The following is a 19,027-nucleotide window of genomic DNA, read 5'->3' as shown; positions in this document are numbered from 1 at the left end:
GGGGAAGCGGTAGAACCTCGCCACCCTGTTGGGCTGGTGGTCTGTGGTCCCTCCTGCCACCTGCCCTGGGCTGACCCCATCAGGCGCCCTGTGAAAGGGCCCTCTGGGAGCCGCTGGGGCAAGCCTGGCGTGGGCTGGGGCCTCTGGGGATGGAGTCTGAGTCCTCTGACACGGCCAGGGCCTTCCTCAGGAGGAAGGTGGAATCCAGCTCCGGGGGTCTCTCTGGGTGGTCTCTCTGGGGCCTTGGCTCTATGTCTCTGCCACACCCTGCGGGGTGGTGTTTCCTGTCAAGAAGGGGATCTGAACGGAACGCGGGCGCCTCTCGGTAGTGGGTCTTAGTTTGCTGGCACCTGCACCCAGCCTGGCTTCCTGGGTGGTTACCTCTGCTGGATTCTCATCCACTTCATGGAAGAAATCTTGCACTGTGACCTTGTGACCTGAGACTGTGACCATGGGAAACAGACAAGCTAGCTAGAGTTGCCTGCTGGCAGGCTAACATGAGCCAAGGGCTGTGACGGAGACAGCCCAGGGGCTGCAGGCGCCCACAGCTGCTTCTCTAGTGCTGGGACCACCTGGCAGCACTCGGGACTCGCCTGAGGAGAGGGCCAGCCGCGTGCCCCACGCGCCTCTGACGCACCGAATCCGTGTGCAGGGCTGGGCTCTGAGGCGCTCAGCCCACCCCACACTGGGGCTGCTCTGAAAAAGGCTTGGCATCGGGTGGGTCTTCCCTTGCCAGGCCCTGGCTCACAGGGAGCAGGACTTAGTGTGAGGGATGGGCTCCTTCTCGCCGCTGCTCTGCCCACTGGGCCTTTCCCACCTGGTCCTGGAGCCGAGCACGAGCGACCTGCACTGCCTGGTGATTTTTGTGGCTGTGGGAAGGTGACCCTGAGGCTGCGGGGTCTCGGCTGCTGTGGGGCAAGTAGTTGTTTCCGTCCGTCCACTGAGAGCACAGGAGCTGCGTGTCTACAGACCCAGCAGAGCCTCCCTCCTTGGAGGTGGAGGATAAGAGCTTTCTCTGTCCCCTGACCTCCCCTCAGGCAGCTGCCCTGTCTCTGAGGGAGCTGCTACTGGTCCGGAAGCCCGGGCGGTGCGTCCCCACAAGCCTGCAGCTGCTGCTGACTTCAGTATTTTGAGGGCACTTTTGCATTTTTGGTGGGTGACAGTTCTGCAGGCTTCCTTTTAGATGCCCTGGTTTGGAAACAACAATTAAAATACTTGAGCCGACATTGGATGAAGTGGGATTGGAGTGTTTTCTGCATTGCGTATACTATCTAACCATCAACCTTGACTCTATTCGCAGTGGGTTACAGGGATGGATTTTTCTCATATTTTCACAGAAATTTGTGGAACTTGTGTTTTCATAACTCAGCAGACACATTAATGTCTTTCTTTTGATCTGAGATCAGTGGAACTTTCTCCTTAACATTGAATTAAAAAAGGCAAAAAAATAAAAGAAAAGGGGGTTATGTGCCAGGAGGCCTTGGAACCATTCTGAGGTTTCTGGAAACCGAATCATAGCGGATGCTGACCAGAGCTGCTTCCCTAGTGTCCTAGGCCCACTCCACAGTGAACGGGGAAGTAACGAGTCCCGGGCCGGTGTGGCCGTCGTCGCTGCCGCCCCGCGCCGAGGAGGGCCCTGTGGGCGTCACCTCCGTCTGGCGTCCCCTCTCCACCGCCCGAGCCGCTGCCGCCGCGACTCATGCGAACTCCGGACGGCAGCTGCCAGCAGATTGACCGCAGACCGCCAGTGGAGAACCAGCTGCCTGCTGCTGCCTGGAAGTTCATTGTTACACTACCTGCAGGTTTGATTACACGTGGCTGCCGCCATTTTGAGACAACAGCCAGGCCTTGTAGGACCCCTGGCCAGACTGACTGAGCCCCGTCTCAAGGATCCCTCAGCCCAACCCATCACTCCCTGCCTCTGGGGCCCTCACATCGACTGACTGCTCCCTGCCGCCAGGACCCCCAGACCAACTGACTGCGCCCTATCACCAGGACTCCAGACCAACTGATTGCACCAAGCCTCCAGGATCCCACAACCACACCAAACACACCCAACCTCCAGGACCCCTGCCAGACCAACTGCATCCTGGAAGTCTCCAGGACTTCCAGCTGACCACGTCCACCCCTGAGCTGCAGCTCCCCAGTTGCCAACACATTTGGAAGCCAGAGCAGCCATCTTGGATAATCCTGGAAGCCTTAGCTCTGATCTTCGGGTGGGGCAAATCCCATCCTGAGACACCTGCTGGAGGCTTGAAGCTCATTGTCAGGTACCTCTCATGCATCGGGCTACTGAACACTGGGAGGTTTCATTAGTATATGACTGTTATACAGTAGATTTTCTTTTTTCTCCTTTTTTTTAAAAAAAATTTAAGTTTTTATTTCTTTACGTTTCTTGCTTTCTTTTCCTTTTGTTTACCTGTTCCCTCAGAGTCTCTTTCTCCCTTTTTTGCATGCTAACGTCCAATTTCTTTTGATTACACTCTCACCCTTTCTGTTTTCTAGAACTTCTGTGTATTCTTTTCTTATCCCATTAACAGCCACATTCTATATCCCTCTGCATCCTCTTTGTCCTCCATTAGAAACTGCAGACCTTATTGCAAACCTGTTTGTTTTACCCAAGATAACATTTGAACTCACTTTGTTTATTATGACAATTTTGTTATTGTCCCCATAGGGGCTATTTGGTCTAGGATTGCATAGTGTCTGAATTGGCACTGCTAATATTGATCTCCCCTTAAAGAAAGAGTTTTGGAAACCTATAGGGCCACTATAAGCCTATAGGGGGAAATCTGAAATACCCCAGATCTGCACTGCTAGAGGGGAAGATACATGAACAACATGAAAAAACAGGGGAAGAAAATGATCCAAACAAATCTAGATTCTACATTAATAGAATCCAATGACAGTATGGTAGAAGAAATGTCAGAAAAGGACTTCAGATTATACATGATTAAGATGATTCACGAAGCAAAGGATGAGATAAGAGAGCAAATGCATGCAATGAATGATAATAACAATAAGCTGAAAGAGCAACTGCGGGAAGCAAAAGATCATTTCAACAAAGAGATGGAGATTCTCAAAAAAAAAAAAAAAAATGGAAATCCTTGAAATGAAGGAGACAATAAACCAAATAAAAAACTCAATGGAAAGCATCACCAAAAGACTAGACCACTTGGAAGACAGAACCTCAGACAATGAAGACAAAATATTTAATCTTGAATATAAAGTCGCCCAAACAGAGAAGATGGTAAGAAATCATGAACAGAATCTCCAAGAACTATCGGACATCATGAAAAGACCAAATTTAAGAATGATTGGGATTGAGGAAGGCACAGAGATACAAACCAAAGGAATGAACAACCTATTCAATGAAATAATATCAGAAAATTTCACAGTGAATGGGCCGTGTGGAAGGATATCAGAGAGGGCTTCCTGCCACTCGCCACTCTCCTCGTGGCTGCCTCCCACCTCAGCCTGGGTCCCTGGGCACCCAGTGCCTTGGAACTTGCAGGGTGTGTGGTCTGGTGCGGGGCGCAGGCAGCCCGGGCCTGCTCCCTGTGGGGGGAGTGGATGTCATCCAGTCACTGTTTTGACGAGGTTGTGAGCTCCTGCCTCTTGTCTGTGTGGAGCCCAGAGTGACTCTGGGGGTCCACATGGCAGTGGTCACAGCCTCCAGGGAAGACGGGCGTTGACGGGCCCTCGTCCAGCCAGGCGTGTCCTGCTCCAGGACCCAGGGTCATGGCCTGCCTTTCTGAGCTGGGCAGGTGCCTGATCCTGTGGACTCTCAGCACCCCTGCTGAAGGCCGGTCGTCACAGCTCCGTGGCGGCCAGGGGCCGAGGGACAGGTGGGGAGCTCCAGCTCTGCCTCTCCCTGCAGGATGGAGGGAGTCCGGTATAACTGGGCACCTGCAGCGTCGCCTGAGGGCTGCCTGTCAGACGTGGCAGGGAGCTGTCTCCAGTGACACCGCATGAGGCCTGCCACTGTGCACGTGAGTGTGCTGTGAATGTGAGTGTGTGTGGGTGTGCTGGTCTGAATGTGAGTGAGTGTGACCTGTGAGTGTGCAAATGTGAATGTGAGTGTTTGGTTGCCTGTGTGAGTGTGAACGTGTGTGTGTGAGTGTGCCTGTGTGAGTGTGAATGTGAGTGTGTGAGTGTGACCGTGTGAGTGTGAATGTGAGTGTGTGTGGGTCTGAATGTGAGTGTGAGTGTGAGTGTGCTGGTCTGAATGTGAGTGTGCAAATATGAATGTGAGTGTGAACATGAGTGTGTGGGTGTGTGTGAGTGTGCCTGTGTGAGTGTGAATGTGAGTGTGTGTGTGTCTGTGTGAGTATGAATGTGAGTGTGTGCCCGTGTGAGTGTGCCTGTGAGTGTGCTGGTGGGCCCTGCCGTGCCTCCCTCTCCGTGCGTCCTTTGGCAGGTCCTCTTTCCCCAGACAGGCTGCCCTCACTGTCCTGGTGCATCCTGACCGTGCTCCTGTGCTCTCTGCCTCACGATGGCCGGCACTGTTGCTGGTGCAGGGAGAGGCTGTTGGACGCGTCCTTCCTGGGGCACTGAGGGTGTCATTGTCGTTGTGGGGACCTTGGGAGCCACAGTGCCTCCTAGAGACCTTAAGGACTGTGCACAGGCAGCAGGGAGGAGGCCGTCGGCTCCCTTTTCCTGGGCAGCTGGCACCCAGCTGTGGTCCTCGGAGCTCCCGTCGAGTTTAGAATGGGACCCAGCCCTGCTCCTGCTCTGGGACCCCGGTGCCTCCTGTCGCGGGAGCCCTAGGGAGCTGGGTGCTCTGCTGTGAGGGGATGCCACCTGCTGTGCTGGCTGGCCATGGGCAGGCAGAGGTCCCTGCCAGGGGCTGTGCCGACCTCATCACAGCAGGCCTGTCTGTGCTGGGAACACACTTCCCGCACACTTGAGCGGGTGGACAGAATGCCCAGCTTCTCCCCAGTTTGGTCTTCAAAATCACACACAGGCAGATGTTGCAGCTGCAGAGCCCAGTGTCTGCCCTCACCTGGTGCAGTGAACAGGAGCCCTCCGCTCTGCAGCTGTCCTTTCTGTGGCCACCACAGGGGTGCACGTGGCATCACCAGGTGCCCACACTTATTCAACCCGTGTGAAACGCCCACTCCGTCTGTGCTGGGCCCAGCCCCAGCCACCAAGGACAGTGAGGACTGCTCTTGACATCAGGAGGCCCTACAGCCACCACACCATGGTGACCATGCAGCAGTCTGGAGTCCAGCTTGCCCATGTCCAGAGGTAGCTTTGCTTCTCTGTCATGTGATGGACAACAAAACTTCTGCCTGTTTTGCCTGCTCAGCAGGCCACTTGTGCAGGGCATGGGGCTGGGGGCACTCCACAGTGCGGCCCAGCATCTCAGGGAACCGGGGGAGGAGGGGAGGAGACCCAGCCTGGGCCTGCAGCCGTGGGCTGGAGACTGGGCAAGTTCCTGGCTGGGGCTGTCTCACGCCCTCCCTGCCCAGCCCTGGCCAGCTCGTTCAACATCCTCGAGTAATCCTTTAATTGCTGCTCTCCAAAGTCCTTCTGCAGGGAACATTCAGCAGAACCGTCTTTTCCGATTACTGCTTAATCTTGTTTTGAGTGATTTTAGCAAAGAAGAAAATTATTTGCTTCCTGCTTGAAAGAAAGCCATCATCAGAAATAAGCCTCATGGAGCACTGCACGTGTCCCTCACAGTGAGCATCGCGCTGTGGTTTCCACGGCTATGCACACTCCCTGGGAACAACCCGCAACCTCTTTGCTGCCTGCTCCTCTCTGCAACTGAGAGAAAAGCAGCCACCAGGCAGATCAATTCTTACACCCCCTTAATGTTGACCAGCACGAGTGCTGTCGAAGTCCGCTTAGTGATGTCTGCTGACCAGTACTAGACTCTTGGTTCATGAAGTCCTGGCTTTTTCAGGACATGGCAAGCCATTTCTTCAAAACATGTGATTTTCTTTGGTCTACTTGAAACAGAATGGACAGGGGAGCCAGCAACTCTGCTGCTAGGCGTGTGCCCCCAAATGGGAAGGCAGGAACTAAGCAAAAACACACTGATAAGGATATAGCCAAAAGGTGGGCAAAGCTGTGTCCATCGGCAGGTGATCAAACAAACAAAATGTGGCCTGCCCGTGCATGGAACGTTTCTGAGCTCGGGAAAGCAGTGACAATCTGATCCTGCTGTAACATGGATGAACTTTGAAAATGTTACGGTATGTGCAGGACAGAGGCAAGGTCCACATGTTGTGTGATTCTAATTGTCTAAGACATCCGGGACAGGCAAGTCCATGGGACAGAGAGTGGGCCAGCAGCTCTGGACTCGGGCTGGGAGGAACTGCTTCAGGAGCACACTTTCCTTTCCGGGCGTGTACCTGTCCTGGTGCTAGAGAGCCTGCTCGAAAAGTGACATTCTGCTTGCGTGATTCTGAGGACGTGCCAAGTGCCACTGACACGTACCCCTGAAGTGATCAAAGTGGCAAGTTTCATGTTACATGTAGTTGGACCATGATAAAAAATGGTTTTGCACGTGTTTTGAGGATTTAACAAATAGAAAATGTCCAGAGTGAAATCTCTTTTTTAAATTTTTAATTCTCTTTTTGTTTTGATTAGTTGTACAGGACAATATGTTTTGATAGATCATACATGAATGAAGTATACTCTCATTTTTCTGGTTGTACATGTTGCAGGATCACATTGGTCATGCAGTCACACACGCACATGAGGTCATCATGTCTGTTTCACTCTACTGTCCTTTCTACCCCATGCCTATCCCCTCCCTTCACTCCCCTCTACCTAATATACAGTAACTCTATTCTTCCCTAGCCCCCCTCATACTGTGAATTAGCTTCCACATATCAGAGAGAACACTCCGCCTTTGGTTCTTTGAGTTTGGCTTATTTCACTTAGCATGATATTCTCCAACTCTATCCATTTACCCTCAAATGCCAGAATTTCATTCTTCTTTGAAGCTGAGTAATATTCCATCATGTGTGTATCTATATCTATGCCTATATCTATATCACATTTTCTTTATCCATTCATCTGTTGAAGGGCATCTAAGTTGGTTTCATAGTTTAGCTATTGAGAATTGAGCAGCTATAAACATTGATATGGCTGTGTCACTGTAGTATGTTGATTTTAAGTCCTTTGGGTATAAACCGAGGAGTGGGATAGCTGGGTCAAATGTGGTTCCATTTCAAGTTTTCTGAGGAACCTCCATACTGCTTTCCATAATGGTTGCACCATTTTGCAGGCCCACCAGCAATGTATGAGCTTACCTTTTCCCCACATCCTCGCCAACATTTATTGTTGTTTGTATTCTTGATAATTGCCATTCTGACTAGAGTGAGATGAAATCTTAGAGTAGTTTTGATTTGCATTTCTTTAATTGCTAGAGACGTTTAATTTTTTTCATGTTTGTTGATTGATTGTATATCTCCTGTGAAGTGTCTGCTCAGTTCCTTAATACCAAAAAACAAATAACCCAATCAATCAAGGGGCTAAGTTTTTTTGAGTTCTTTATATATCCTGGAGATGAGTGCTCTATCTGAGTTGCATGTTGTAAAGATTTTCTCCCAAACTGTAGGCTCTCTTTTCACATTATGGATTGTTTCCTTTGCTGAGAAGAAACTTTTTAATTTAAATCCATCCCATTTACTTATTCTTGATTTTGCTTCTTACACTTTAGAAGTCTTGTTAAGGAAGTCAGGTCCTAAGCTGACATGATGAAGATTTGGGCCTACTTTTTCTTATATTAGTTGCAGGGTCTCTGTTCTAGGGCCTACATCTTTGATCTACTTTGAGTTGATTTTCATGCAAAGTGAGAGATAGTGGTTTAATTTCATTTTATTACATGTGGTTTTCCATTTGTCCCAGAACCATTTGTTGAATAAGCTATCTTTTCTTCAGTGAATGTTTTTGACACCTGGTATGAGATGACTGTATTTATGTGGGTTTGTCTCTATGTCTTCTGTTCTGTACCATGGGTCTATGTGTCTGTTTTGGTGCTGATACCTTGCTGTTTTTATTACTATAGCTCTGTAGTATATATAGTTTGAGGTCTGGTATTGTGATGTCTCCTGCTTTACTTTTCTTATTAAGGATTGCCTTGGCTATTCTGGGTCTCTTATTTTTCCAAATGAATTTCATGATTGCTTTTTCTAGTTCTCTGAAGAACATCATTGAGATTTTAATAGGAGTTTCATTAAATTTGTATAACACTTTTGGTAGTGTGGCCATTTTGACAATATCAGTTCTGTCTATCCAGGAGCATGGGAGGTCTTTCCGTCTTCTAAGGTCTTCTTCAATTTCTTTTTTTAGTGTTTTGTAGTTTTCATTGTAGAGTTCTTTCACTTCTTTTGTTAGATTGATTCCCAAGTATTTTACTTTTATTTTTTGAGGTTATTGTGATTGGGGTGATTTTCCTAATTTCTCTTTCAGTAGATTCATTACTGATGTATAGGAATGTGTTTGATATATGGGTATTGATTTTATATCCTGCTACTTTGCTGAATTCATTTATCAGTTCTAGAAGTTTTTTGGTGGATTTTTTTGGATATTCCAAATATAGAATGATATCATTTGCAAATAGTGATAATTCGAGTTCTTCTTTACCTATTTGTATACCTTTAATTTCTGCCTTCTGTCTAATTGCTCTGGCTAGAATTTCAAGGACAATGTTGAATAAAAGTGGTGATAAAGGGCATCCCTGTCTCGTTCCAGGTTTTAGAGGGAATGCTTTCAATTTTTTCATTTAGAATTATGTTGTCCTTGGGTTTAGCATATATGACTTTTGTGATGTTGAGGTATATTCCTGCTATCCCTAGTTTTTCTAATGTTTTGAACATGAAGGAATGCTGTATTTTGTCAAATGCTTTTTCTGCATCTATTGAGATGATATGACTCATGTTTTTTGATATGAATTATGTTTGATTTCGATATGTTGAACCAATCTTGTATCCCTGGGATGAACCCCACTTGATCGTGGTACACTATCTTTTTAATATATTTTTGTGAGTTGCCAGAATTTTATTGAGAATTTTTGCATCTATGTTCATCAGGGATGTTGGTCTGAAGTTTTCTTTCCTTAGTGTGCCTTTGGTTTTGATATAAGGGTGATACTAACCTCATAGAATGAGTTTGAATGGATTCCCTCCTTTTTTATTTCATGGAATAATTTGACCTTCTTCTTTGAAGGTCTTGTAGAACTTGACTAAGAATCTATCTGGTCCTGGGCTTTTCTTCATTGGTAGAATTTTAATGGCTTTTTCAATTTCTTTTTTGGAAATTGTTCTGTTTAAATCTTGTATGACTTCCTGATTCAGTCTTTAGAAATTTGTCAATATGTTTAATATTTTCTATTTTATTGGAGTATAAATTTTCAAAATAGTTCCTAATTATCTTCTGTATTTCAGTTGTGTTCATTGTGATATTCCCTTTTTCATCACATGTTTTTTAACTTTGTGTTTTCTCCCTTTTTCTCTTTGTTAGTGTGACTAGGGGTTTATCAATTTTATTGTTTTTTTTTCAATAAATCAACTCTTTGTTTTGTCAATTTTTTCAATTGTTTCTTTTGTTTCAATTTCATTGATCTCAGCTCTGATTTTAATTATTTTCTGTCTTCTAGTACTTTTGGTGTTGATTTGTTCTTCTTTTTCTAGGGCTTTGAGCTGTAGTGTTAGGTCATTTATTCTTTTAATGTATGAGCTCAGTGCCGTGAGCTTTCCTCATAGTACTGCCTTCATAGTGTCCCAGAGATTGTGGTATGTTGTATTGATATTCTCATTTACTGTTGAGTATTTTTTCATTTCATCCTTGATTTCTTCTACTATCCATTCATCATTCAATAGTATATTATTTAGCCTCCATATGCTAGATACAATAACTTCTATTTCTTATTTTATTGTTGATTTCTGATTTCTGTACATTATGATCTGATAGAATGCAGGGTATTATCTCCATTTTTTTGTGTTTACTAAGAGTTGCTTAGTGGCATAAGATATGGCCTACTTTAGAGAAGGGTCCATGTGCTGCTGAGAAAAAAATGTATTCATTTGTTGATGGATGAAATATTCTTTACATGTCTGTTAAGTCTGTATTATTGATCATATTATTTAGTTCTATAGTTCTTCTATTAGTGTTTGTTTGGAAAATCCACCCAGTAGTGAGAGAGGTGTGTGAAAGTCACCCAGTATTATTGTGTTGTGGTCTGCTCGATTCTTGACATTGAGAAGGGTTTGATTGACGTACACAGCTGCTCCATCGTCTGGGGCATAGATATCCACAATCGTTATGTGTCACTGCTGCACATCTCAGTAAGGTCACATTACTATAGTCTAATCTTCAACTCAATCACAAGGACTGTGAAAAGTAAGACCTAACGACAGGAATGCACTGCCTGTGAGTCACGCCCCAGGCGAGCTCGCTGGACCTTCTCTAGAGCCACTGGAGAACTAGCCGCCGGGGTGGGAGTGACTCGCAGGTGTGCTCTGATGGCTTTGCTCTGAGGTGCGCGGGACGCACACACGGTTCCAAGTGGCATCCGGAGCACGGAGGGGCCCTGCCTGGAGAGCAAGGCGCCTCGTGATGGGGTCTGTATGGCTCCGCTCCCACTGCCCGGAGCGAAGACCTGTGCCGAGCTCCAGGCCAGGCGTGAGCCGGCGGGAGCCTGTGTCTGACACTTCCACTTCACCAGGCGACTGCAGACTTACTGGGACGGGCTGCGCACGCAGACCCTGTGATCCATGCCGCTGTTGTTGTTGTCTGCGATGGCCGACTGGTCCGCGGTATTCTAGATGCAAGCTTGGGATTCGATGTCTTCATGAACCCCAGGGCTGCAAGTTTGAGAACTATCTAGCCAGTGGCGAGTGTGAACCCAGAGGCCTCAAGTTGCCGGGAAAGCCGCGCTTTTTGGCATGCTCCAGGAGAGCTCCGGTACTGGGAAAGTGGATCCCCTCTGTCCCCTGCTGGAGGCTGCGAGCCGGAGCCCAGGCTGCGTTTCCTCTTGGATGGTCAGCCGCGGCCTCAGGAGACAGGGAGGCAGCTCTGCGCTGCTGGCAGCGTTCCTAGCCAACAGAACCTCCTGTTGCAGTGAGGTGACCACCAGGCCAGCGTGCGGGCAGATGGGAGGTAGCGCCAGCGGAGCCGTGCTCCTCTGGTGGGCAGGCCTGTAGCCCTGGGTGCGGCCTGGGGGTGCAGAGGGCCCGAGGTGAGGGTGCAGAGACCTGGAGAAGCTCAGAGCTGCTGCAGGCCTGCAGGACCCCAGCTGGCATCCAGGTTGGCGCTGTCACTGCGCCAGTTGTAATCACTCAGCGCTCAAGGGAGGAGCATGTGAGGGCAGGAGTGGGGCCACGTGAAGAGGCATCTTTCGGAGACCCGGCTGCGTCGTCGGGGCCCGGGAACAGCTGTGAGCACTGGGAAGCCGTTCCTTTCAGGGTTAACTCCAGGAGCTGTGTCGGGCCGAGGTCCCAGGAAGCCAGGCGCGGGCTTGCTTGTGGAGGTGGCCCTGGGTGGGGCCTGGTGTGAGCAGCATGCCATTCTCCCCACAGTTCCCTGCCGGCCGCGAGGGCTCCTCTCGGCTCCTCTCGCCTCCTCTCGCCTCCCCCGGGTGTGGAGATCATCCAGGCTGCTCTGCGGCCCAGCCTCCCACCTGCCTGCTGGCATCTGAACTCTGCGCCCTGAGCTCTGCACTGTGGGTGGTGTGCTCTCCGGATCCTTGGGATGGAGCCCATCCTGATGGCACAGCCGAGGGGAGAAGCCTCGCCGAGAGTGTGTGCGCCCCGCACTACTGACCTGCCCCTCCATTGTGGTCCTCCTCAGTCCTCTGCAGAGACAGGTTCCACCTGCCTGCGTCCTGGGGCCTGACGATGGTGTGTCCGTCCAGGCCTGGGGAGTCCGACCTCGCAGCGCTGGCAGCACCGTGCCTTCTGTCCCTGATGCACTGCACATTGTGGTGTTTCGGGCAGTGTGGCCCCTTTTCCTGCTTGCTTGTCCGGGTTCCTGTGTGCAGCTGCAAGAGTCAGGAACTTCCCGTGCACCTTGGGACCCTGGGGACACAGGAAGAATGAACTGGGGTCTCTGCAAGGCACGTTCAGCTGGGGCAGGCCCGGCACTCCGCTGGGTGCAAGTCCCCTGCCCTTGAGGCGTCCAGCCTCCACTGGCGCCAGCACTCCTGAGGGCCAGCTGGGTCTCCTCGGGCCTGAGAGCCTGACTGTGCTGTGGGTCAGCTTCAGGAAGCAAGGTCCACCTGCTTCCCACAGACACGCTCGGGAAGCCATGCTCAGCTTCGGTGTCCTCGCTCAGTGGGGACAGCTACCCTCTTCTCACCGCCAGGCCTTTGTGGGGACAGCAGGACTGCGTGGTGGGAGCGTCCCTCTGCTGGGGAGCCCCTGCCAGTGCTGTCCTGGTCTGCGTCTCAGTGTCCCCGCTGTTGCATGACACTCTGCCTCTTCCTTTCTGCAGATGTGTCCAGGTGTGTGGCCGAAAGGAAGTACACCCAGGAGCAGGCCCGGAAGGAGCTTCAGCAGGTCTTCATTCCGGAGTGCAATGACGACGGCACCTACAGCCAGGTCACCACCCTGCCGGGGGCGTCCCCTGGGCCGAGGGTGGAGGGCACCAGGGAGGGCGGGCTGCTCTAGGGAGAGTGCGAGGTGCCCTGTGAGCCGCCCGTTCACACTTCAGATGTCCCTTCCCTGGAGCCTGTGTGCACTGAGGCAGGTGAACACGTCCTGCTGCCATCAGGCAGTGTCCAGCTCTGCTCCCCTGTCCACCCCTCGCTGCCCCCAGAACCTGGTGTGGGCAGGGTTGACCAGCCTCTTAGACCCGGTAACCGGCTGGGTCACTCCAGCTTGCCTTTAGGCTACGGGGCACATGCCCAGAGAAACCCAGCCTCAGAGCCAGCAGTGAGCTCCAGCAGAGCCCGGCAGCTCACGGCTGGAGGCTGACCGGGCCAGGCTGCTGTCCACCTGTGCTCGCCTCCTTAGCTGAAGGCCTGGTGGCAAGTGGCAGTATGCTGCCCTTTTACAGGCAGAAGACCCCGCAGCACAGAGCCAGCACCATCTGGTGGGACCAGAGGGCAGGGCCACCTTCAGGTGACCGCGGGCTCCCTGCGTTCTACCCAGGGGCTCACCTCTGAGGCGTTGCGCGGGTGCGGGCAGTGCAGGAACTCCCCCGGCTGTGGTCTGAGCAGGGGCGGGGCCTGGGCCTGGGAGACCCAGGAGGCCCCGGGGAGCATCCTGCCCAGCTCTCTGGCGGGCTGGCAGGGTGCTCAGCGGCCTGCTGACTGCCCTATCCTCAGTTTCCCCGTTGCAGGGTGAGGGTTGGGCTGCATACGGAGAGTGAGGGCAGTTAGGTCTGTCACCACAGCGTGCCCAGCACGCTGGCCCTCATGTCTACACACCCTGCCATCCACCAGGGGCTCACCTCAAGAGCGCTGGCTTCCTCAGGCCTCTGAGCTGACGGCCTAAGGTGGAGCTGGCCCTCAGCCACAGGCTCTGCTCCCGTGTCCCAGGGGAGCTCACCGCCGTCCTTTCTCCTCAGGTCCAGTGCCACAGCTACACGGGGTACTGTTGGTGTGTCACACCCAACGGACGGCCCATCAGCGGCACCGCCGTGGCCCACAAGACGCCCAGGTGCCCAGGTAGGTCTGATAGGGCTGCGAGCTCTGTGGGACCGGCTCGCTGTCTCTCCTGGCTGTCTTCTTTACACTTGCTTGGGATTCAAGAGTGAGTCCATTCTGGGAAGGCGAGCGGGCTACCCGAGGGCTTCTTTGGAGAGAGAGGCTGGGATGCCTGCATAGGCTCAGGGCAGAGGCTGCCCACCGAGGAAGGCTGCCCGGGCCTGCACCATGGCAGGCACTGCAAAGTGGGCCCCCAGCCTTCAAACACCACAGAGACCGTGGTCGCCAGTGGAAATGACCAATGTGGGCCTCCAGCCTTCAAACACCACAGAGACCGTGGTCGCCAGTGGAAATGACCCAACGTGGGCCCCCAGCCTTCAAACACCACAGAGAAGACGGTGGTCGCCAGTGGAAATGACCCAACGTGGGCACCCAGCCTTCAAACACCACAGAGAAGACGGTGGTCGCCAGTGGAAATGACCCAACGTGGGCACCCAGCCTTCAAACACCACAGAGACGGTGGTCGCCAGTGGAAATGACCCAACGTGGGCACCCAGCCTTCAAACACCACAGAGACGGTGGTCGCCAGTGGAAATGACCCAACGTGGGCACCCAGCCTTCAAACACCACAGAGACGGTGGTCGCCAGTGGAAATGACCCAACGTGGGCACCCAGCCTTTAAACACCTCAGAGACCATGGTCGCCAGTGGAAATGAGCCAGGGCTTTCTTTGGCCAAAAAGGCAAAAATCTCTCGTTTTCTGTGCATATGCTTTCAAAGAGAAAGTGGATCATTCTTCATGGCTCAACTCCAGAGGGTTTATTTGTGTTATTTTATTACTCATAAGAGGGCTTGAGGTCCTAAAAGTAAGAACATTGGCATGATATCAAGCTATAAAATGTTCTTTTCCCCTTCATTTTACCAAAGAGGCTATAAATGATTCAGATCATTTTTACTTGAAAATGGTTGGCAATCCAAGTTTAATTTGGCAGGGAAATCCATCAGTTTCAATGAAAAAAAATCTCACAATGCAGCCTTCAAAATTCTTACATTCTACATATGAGCATAGGCAAAACCTGTCATTATATGATCAAATAAAGCACAAAACATTTCCCCCAATTTTTCTTGCGAAATATTGAAAAATTTGCATTTAGAGTTTATGTTTAGACTTCTACTTAAGGGCAGGCATCTTCTAGCTGGGATTCTGTTCTTGCTCATTCTCTTAGGGAGAGTCCCACCTGCAGGAGCATGGCTGGGGCTCCTGATGGCACGTGGCTCCTGGACACATGCCAGCCTCACATTCAGCAGTGTGAACCTCAGAGCCTGCGTGGCCGGTCCCCAGCAGCCACGTGGCCTGTCACGTGGAATTGAAACATACGGGTATTTCCCAAGCTGTTTGGTTACCAAAGGCCTCAAAAGTGCCGGAGAACGTGTTGGTGAGCTCACGTTGACATCTAACAGCTCTTTCACCAACTCCTGGAGGAACCCAAAGGAGGGACAGAGCAGGCCATGCTAAGGTGGCCTCTGTGAGCCCTTGTACCAAGGCCACTGCCACCCGTGTGGTGGCCTGGGTGGAGCCTGGCATCACTGCTGTGGTCGCAGTAATGCTGTCTGAACATCTAAGAGCTGTGTGGAAGGCCTTCGCTGGGTTCTAAGAGTGTGTGCGAAGTTGGTAGAACTGTGCGAAGTTGAGAACGCTGCTGGCACGCAGCCTGCTCGCTCTCTCTGCTTTCGCAGCCAGCCGTCAGAAGCATCTGGCAGCAGGAAGCCCTCCATCTTTCACTGATCCCACTGGTTTTCTTGTTCTGGGAATGGATTGGGAAAGAGAGAGTATTCTGTCCTTTTGCTTCAGTGTGGTATTCATTGTGTAGAAATGCTAACGACAGGAAGCAAGGAGGGATTGAAAGTGTGGCCAACTGGGGCAGGTTCCCTGGAAGACAGGGCTCCCGCCAGGTAGTCACAGCCTCTCACAGTGGGGGAGTGGCTCTGTGGCTGCTGCCACCCCTGTGTGGCAGTGCCACCTCCCTCCTGGTGGGACGCCCAGAGCGCTGTGGAGAAATCCCTCCATCCCCACAGAGAGCTCCAAGCTTCCAATCTGCAAACCTGGGTGGAGGGTGGGCACAGCCCAGGCCTTTGGGAACTCGTGGAGTTTGGGGGTGTCTGTCTCTTTCTCTGAGATTCGAAGACTAACACTGATGGGGACAGGAACAGCGCCTAAAAGCAAAAGGACGTTTTCCTCCAAGGAAGGATTCCTGTTCCTGACCTATTCTCTACCACCTGGAGATCGCTTCAGGTTTTTGATCTCGTCTCTGCTCTATGACTCTGCACCCTGGCCCAGAGCTTATTCCTGGCTGGAGAACAAAGTGCTTTATGATATTATAAGCTGAATCAACATGCAGGAATTTTTAATATCACAGCATCCCAGACTCTTCCTATAGAACTTCATCTGAGTTACGTCTTTGAAGTGGTCTGTGGGCTCTCGGGATGGGAGAGCGCAGCTGGTGCCCACCATGCATGCCACCCCCAGCCCATCACCCAGGGCCAGGGCAGGTGCTGGCTGGGGTCTGCACAGCCACATGGAAAGTGAGAGTCGTCCCTTCTCGCAGCTGAGGAAAGAAAGCCATTATTCATCCCTAACAAGTTTTGTGACATCAAACTTTGTCATTTGATTTAATTATTGAAGCATTTGCACTGCCCATGAGGTCTGGCATCTTACCCACTGCCCACCTCTGCTCCTGCAGAGCCTGATTGCTTGTCCCAAGATGTTTGCTTCAGAGTCTGGGAGAGCCAGCTGTGACTGACAGAGGATCCGTATTGGACTGACTAATTTCAGTAGTTGCTGATGTTCACTGAGCTATGATCCCCGCTTTGCCTCAAGTACTGGCCGATGTGCGACAGACAGAAGGCCACATCTGCAGCAGCGCTCAGGTGATCGCTGAGCAGTCCTGCTAACGAGCAACTGGGCGGGATCCTGCTTTTCACTAATGTGTCTCTGGCACTCAGTGGAGGACGCCACCTAGCCCAGGACACGGAAGAAACATCCAGAACAATTAAATCCCCAAATGTCGAAGTCAGTAGGAAGCTGTAGTTGGTTTCTGACCTCTCTCAAATATGTCTTTATAAAAATTACTAAAATGAAAATTGTAACCACTTTGCTAAAAACTTGCTTTTTAAAAGAATCATCCCCTCAGGCAGGTGCAGTGGCACCAACCTGTAATCCCAGCCGCTCAAGAGGCTGAGGCAGGAGGATTGGGATGCAACTGAGTGAGACCCTGTCTCAAAGTAAAGCATAAAATAAAAATATTAATGATTTTAAAAAGGACTGGGTAAGTGCCTCAGTGGTTAATTACCCCTGGGTTCAATCCCTGGTACCAAAATCAACCAAGAAAACAAAATGAAACAACAATTATCCCCCAAAATGGCCTTTTCTCTAGGTCTAACAGTTTTCTTCCTTAAAAAAGATAGTTATTAAAAATTTAATATATATTAACAAAGCAGAGTAAGAACACAACTTGAAGAAGTAGAAAATGCACTGAAAATCCAACCCTTCGCAGGGGAAGTGGAAGAATTAGAAATGATGAAGTTGGCAATCAGACTTCAGGAGCAAACGTCAATCTGGACTTCACCTGTGGTTTGGGACCCCGTGAAGGGATGTTTCTAGAGCACAGTGCACATCCCAGGCACTTCTCTGACACTCTGGAACACTCGCTTTGTCCTTGGTGAGGTAAATGGCAATCAGATGGATCCAGCAAAGGGCTTGTAAAATTTGCAGCAGAAGTTCTGGTTGCGGACATTTTTTGAAGGTTTTTAATTGATACTGATTTTTTTAAGAAATTGAGCAAATATTAAGGCAGCAGAACACAACGTGGTGGCCGTGCTGCCCAGGGGCTCTACAACCTGCGGTCAGAGGACCCTGCTCACCAGCAGAGAGACCGGCCTCCTGCACATCCTGGGCCCTGTGGCCGAGCAGACCCTGGGCTCATCTGATCCTGCTCCCAGCCAGCCTCGTCCCCTGGTCTTTACATCTGTGCTTACAGTTATCCCACTATCTGATGGAAAGAATCTTGGTATTATTATTTTTCCATCCAAGAAACATACTTATTAATTTTATCCCTGATTTTCCTTTCAGGAAGAAGTACTTTTCCATGTCTCATAATTGCATTTTTAATTATCTGCTTTCTTACTCTACCTCATTGTACCTGTGATATAGCATCTGATTTGTGACTTGAACGTCACATGGATTTAACAGAGGACTCCGTGAATTGTCCCTTACAATACCAGTCCACAGGTGACTTCAACCTCACACTTTCTAGTATTTAGCAACACTTACTAAAAGAGAGAGAGGGTTTTCTAGAAGTGAATGGACCCTGTTCACTTGGCTCATCTGAAGAACGAGGGCTATGATTCAGTCAGCTCTGCCTTGCTGTGGCCAGACGACCTGAGGAGAACAATTAGAAGAGACAAAGGCCATTTTGGCTCGTGGTTGCAGAGGTTCAGTCCACGACGTGCAGACGCCACGGCTCTGGGCCTGAGGTGAGGCAGAACGTCAGGTGGGAAGGTGTGAAGGAGGAAAGCAGCTCAGGACATGGCAGTCAAGAAGCAGCGCTTTGCTCACCAGGGACAGAACGTCAGCCCCAAAGGCACGCCCCCGGGGCCTGTCCTCTAGCCACACCGTGGCTGCCCTCAGTCACCACCCAGTTAATCCACACAGGCGACTGACGTCTGGAGTGGTGTGAGGCGCTCGTGCCGAGGTTCCACCTGAGTGCGCTTGCCTTGCCTCACACGCGAGCTTCCGGGGACGCCTCTCATCTAACAGCCTCTGTCCCTCTAGAGGTTTTGTGCACATGAAAACAAGTTATATGCTTTTTCTTTTTTGAACAAATGCTACTTTTTTACAAGCATCTTTTTTTCCTGCGTGCAGCTACGAAAGTCGGGCGGAGGGAGGGTTTGCCAGGACCCGGCGTGCGTGGCCTCTCACGAGCGGACAGCTGCCCTCACGCGTCTTCTGCCTTGGAGAGTGTGACGCTAGAGGAGAGCCAGCGCGCGAGGCGGGCAGGCCGGGGTCTGGGCGCGGGCTCAGCTCGCCTGAGGGCAGGCGTGGCTGCACAACCACTCCTCTCACAACTTAGAGGAGGGAGTCCTCAGATTGGGGACCATGGGGCTCACCAGAGGGGGAGCACAGCAGTCCTTCTGCCTGGTGCTCCTCTAGCCAGGAGTCCTGACCACTCCAAACCAGAATTGCCAGTGAAGAAGAGAGAACCCTGGAGCAAAGGCCAGCCCTGCGAAGCCCAGGCCCCAGGCAGCCCTCCATGTCCACTTGGTCCCAAGGCTCACTGGGAGAGTGACTGGACTGGGTTTGGCTTCTGCATCTGCAGAAATGGCAAAAGCAGGCCGAGCCTGAGCAGTGTCCACAGTGAGAGGG

General features: G+C 50.9%; 1 protein-coding gene across 1 annotated transcript in view; it reads left to right on the top strand.

Annotated features, from left to right (window-relative positions):
• SMOC2 (SPARC related modular calcium binding 2) overlaps window positions 1-19,027 on the top strand; it is a 155,688-nt gene that overhangs the window by 62,073 nt on the left and 74,588 nt on the right. Inside the window, 2 exon segments of the mRNA XM_079146203.1 lie at window positions 12,451-12,557; window positions 13,528-13,627. Of these exon segments, the coding sequence (XP_079002329.1) occupies window positions 12,451-12,557; window positions 13,528-13,627 (207 nt within the window).

This window comes from Sciurus vulgaris, assembly GCF_902686455.1.
Source record: "Sciurus vulgaris genome assembly, chromosome: 7".
Taxonomy (NCBI): domain Eukaryota; kingdom Metazoa; phylum Chordata; class Mammalia; order Rodentia; family Sciuridae; genus Sciurus; species Sciurus vulgaris.
The sequence above is the reverse complement of the archived record's forward strand: the minus strand, read 5'-3'. Positions and strand labels throughout refer to the sequence as shown.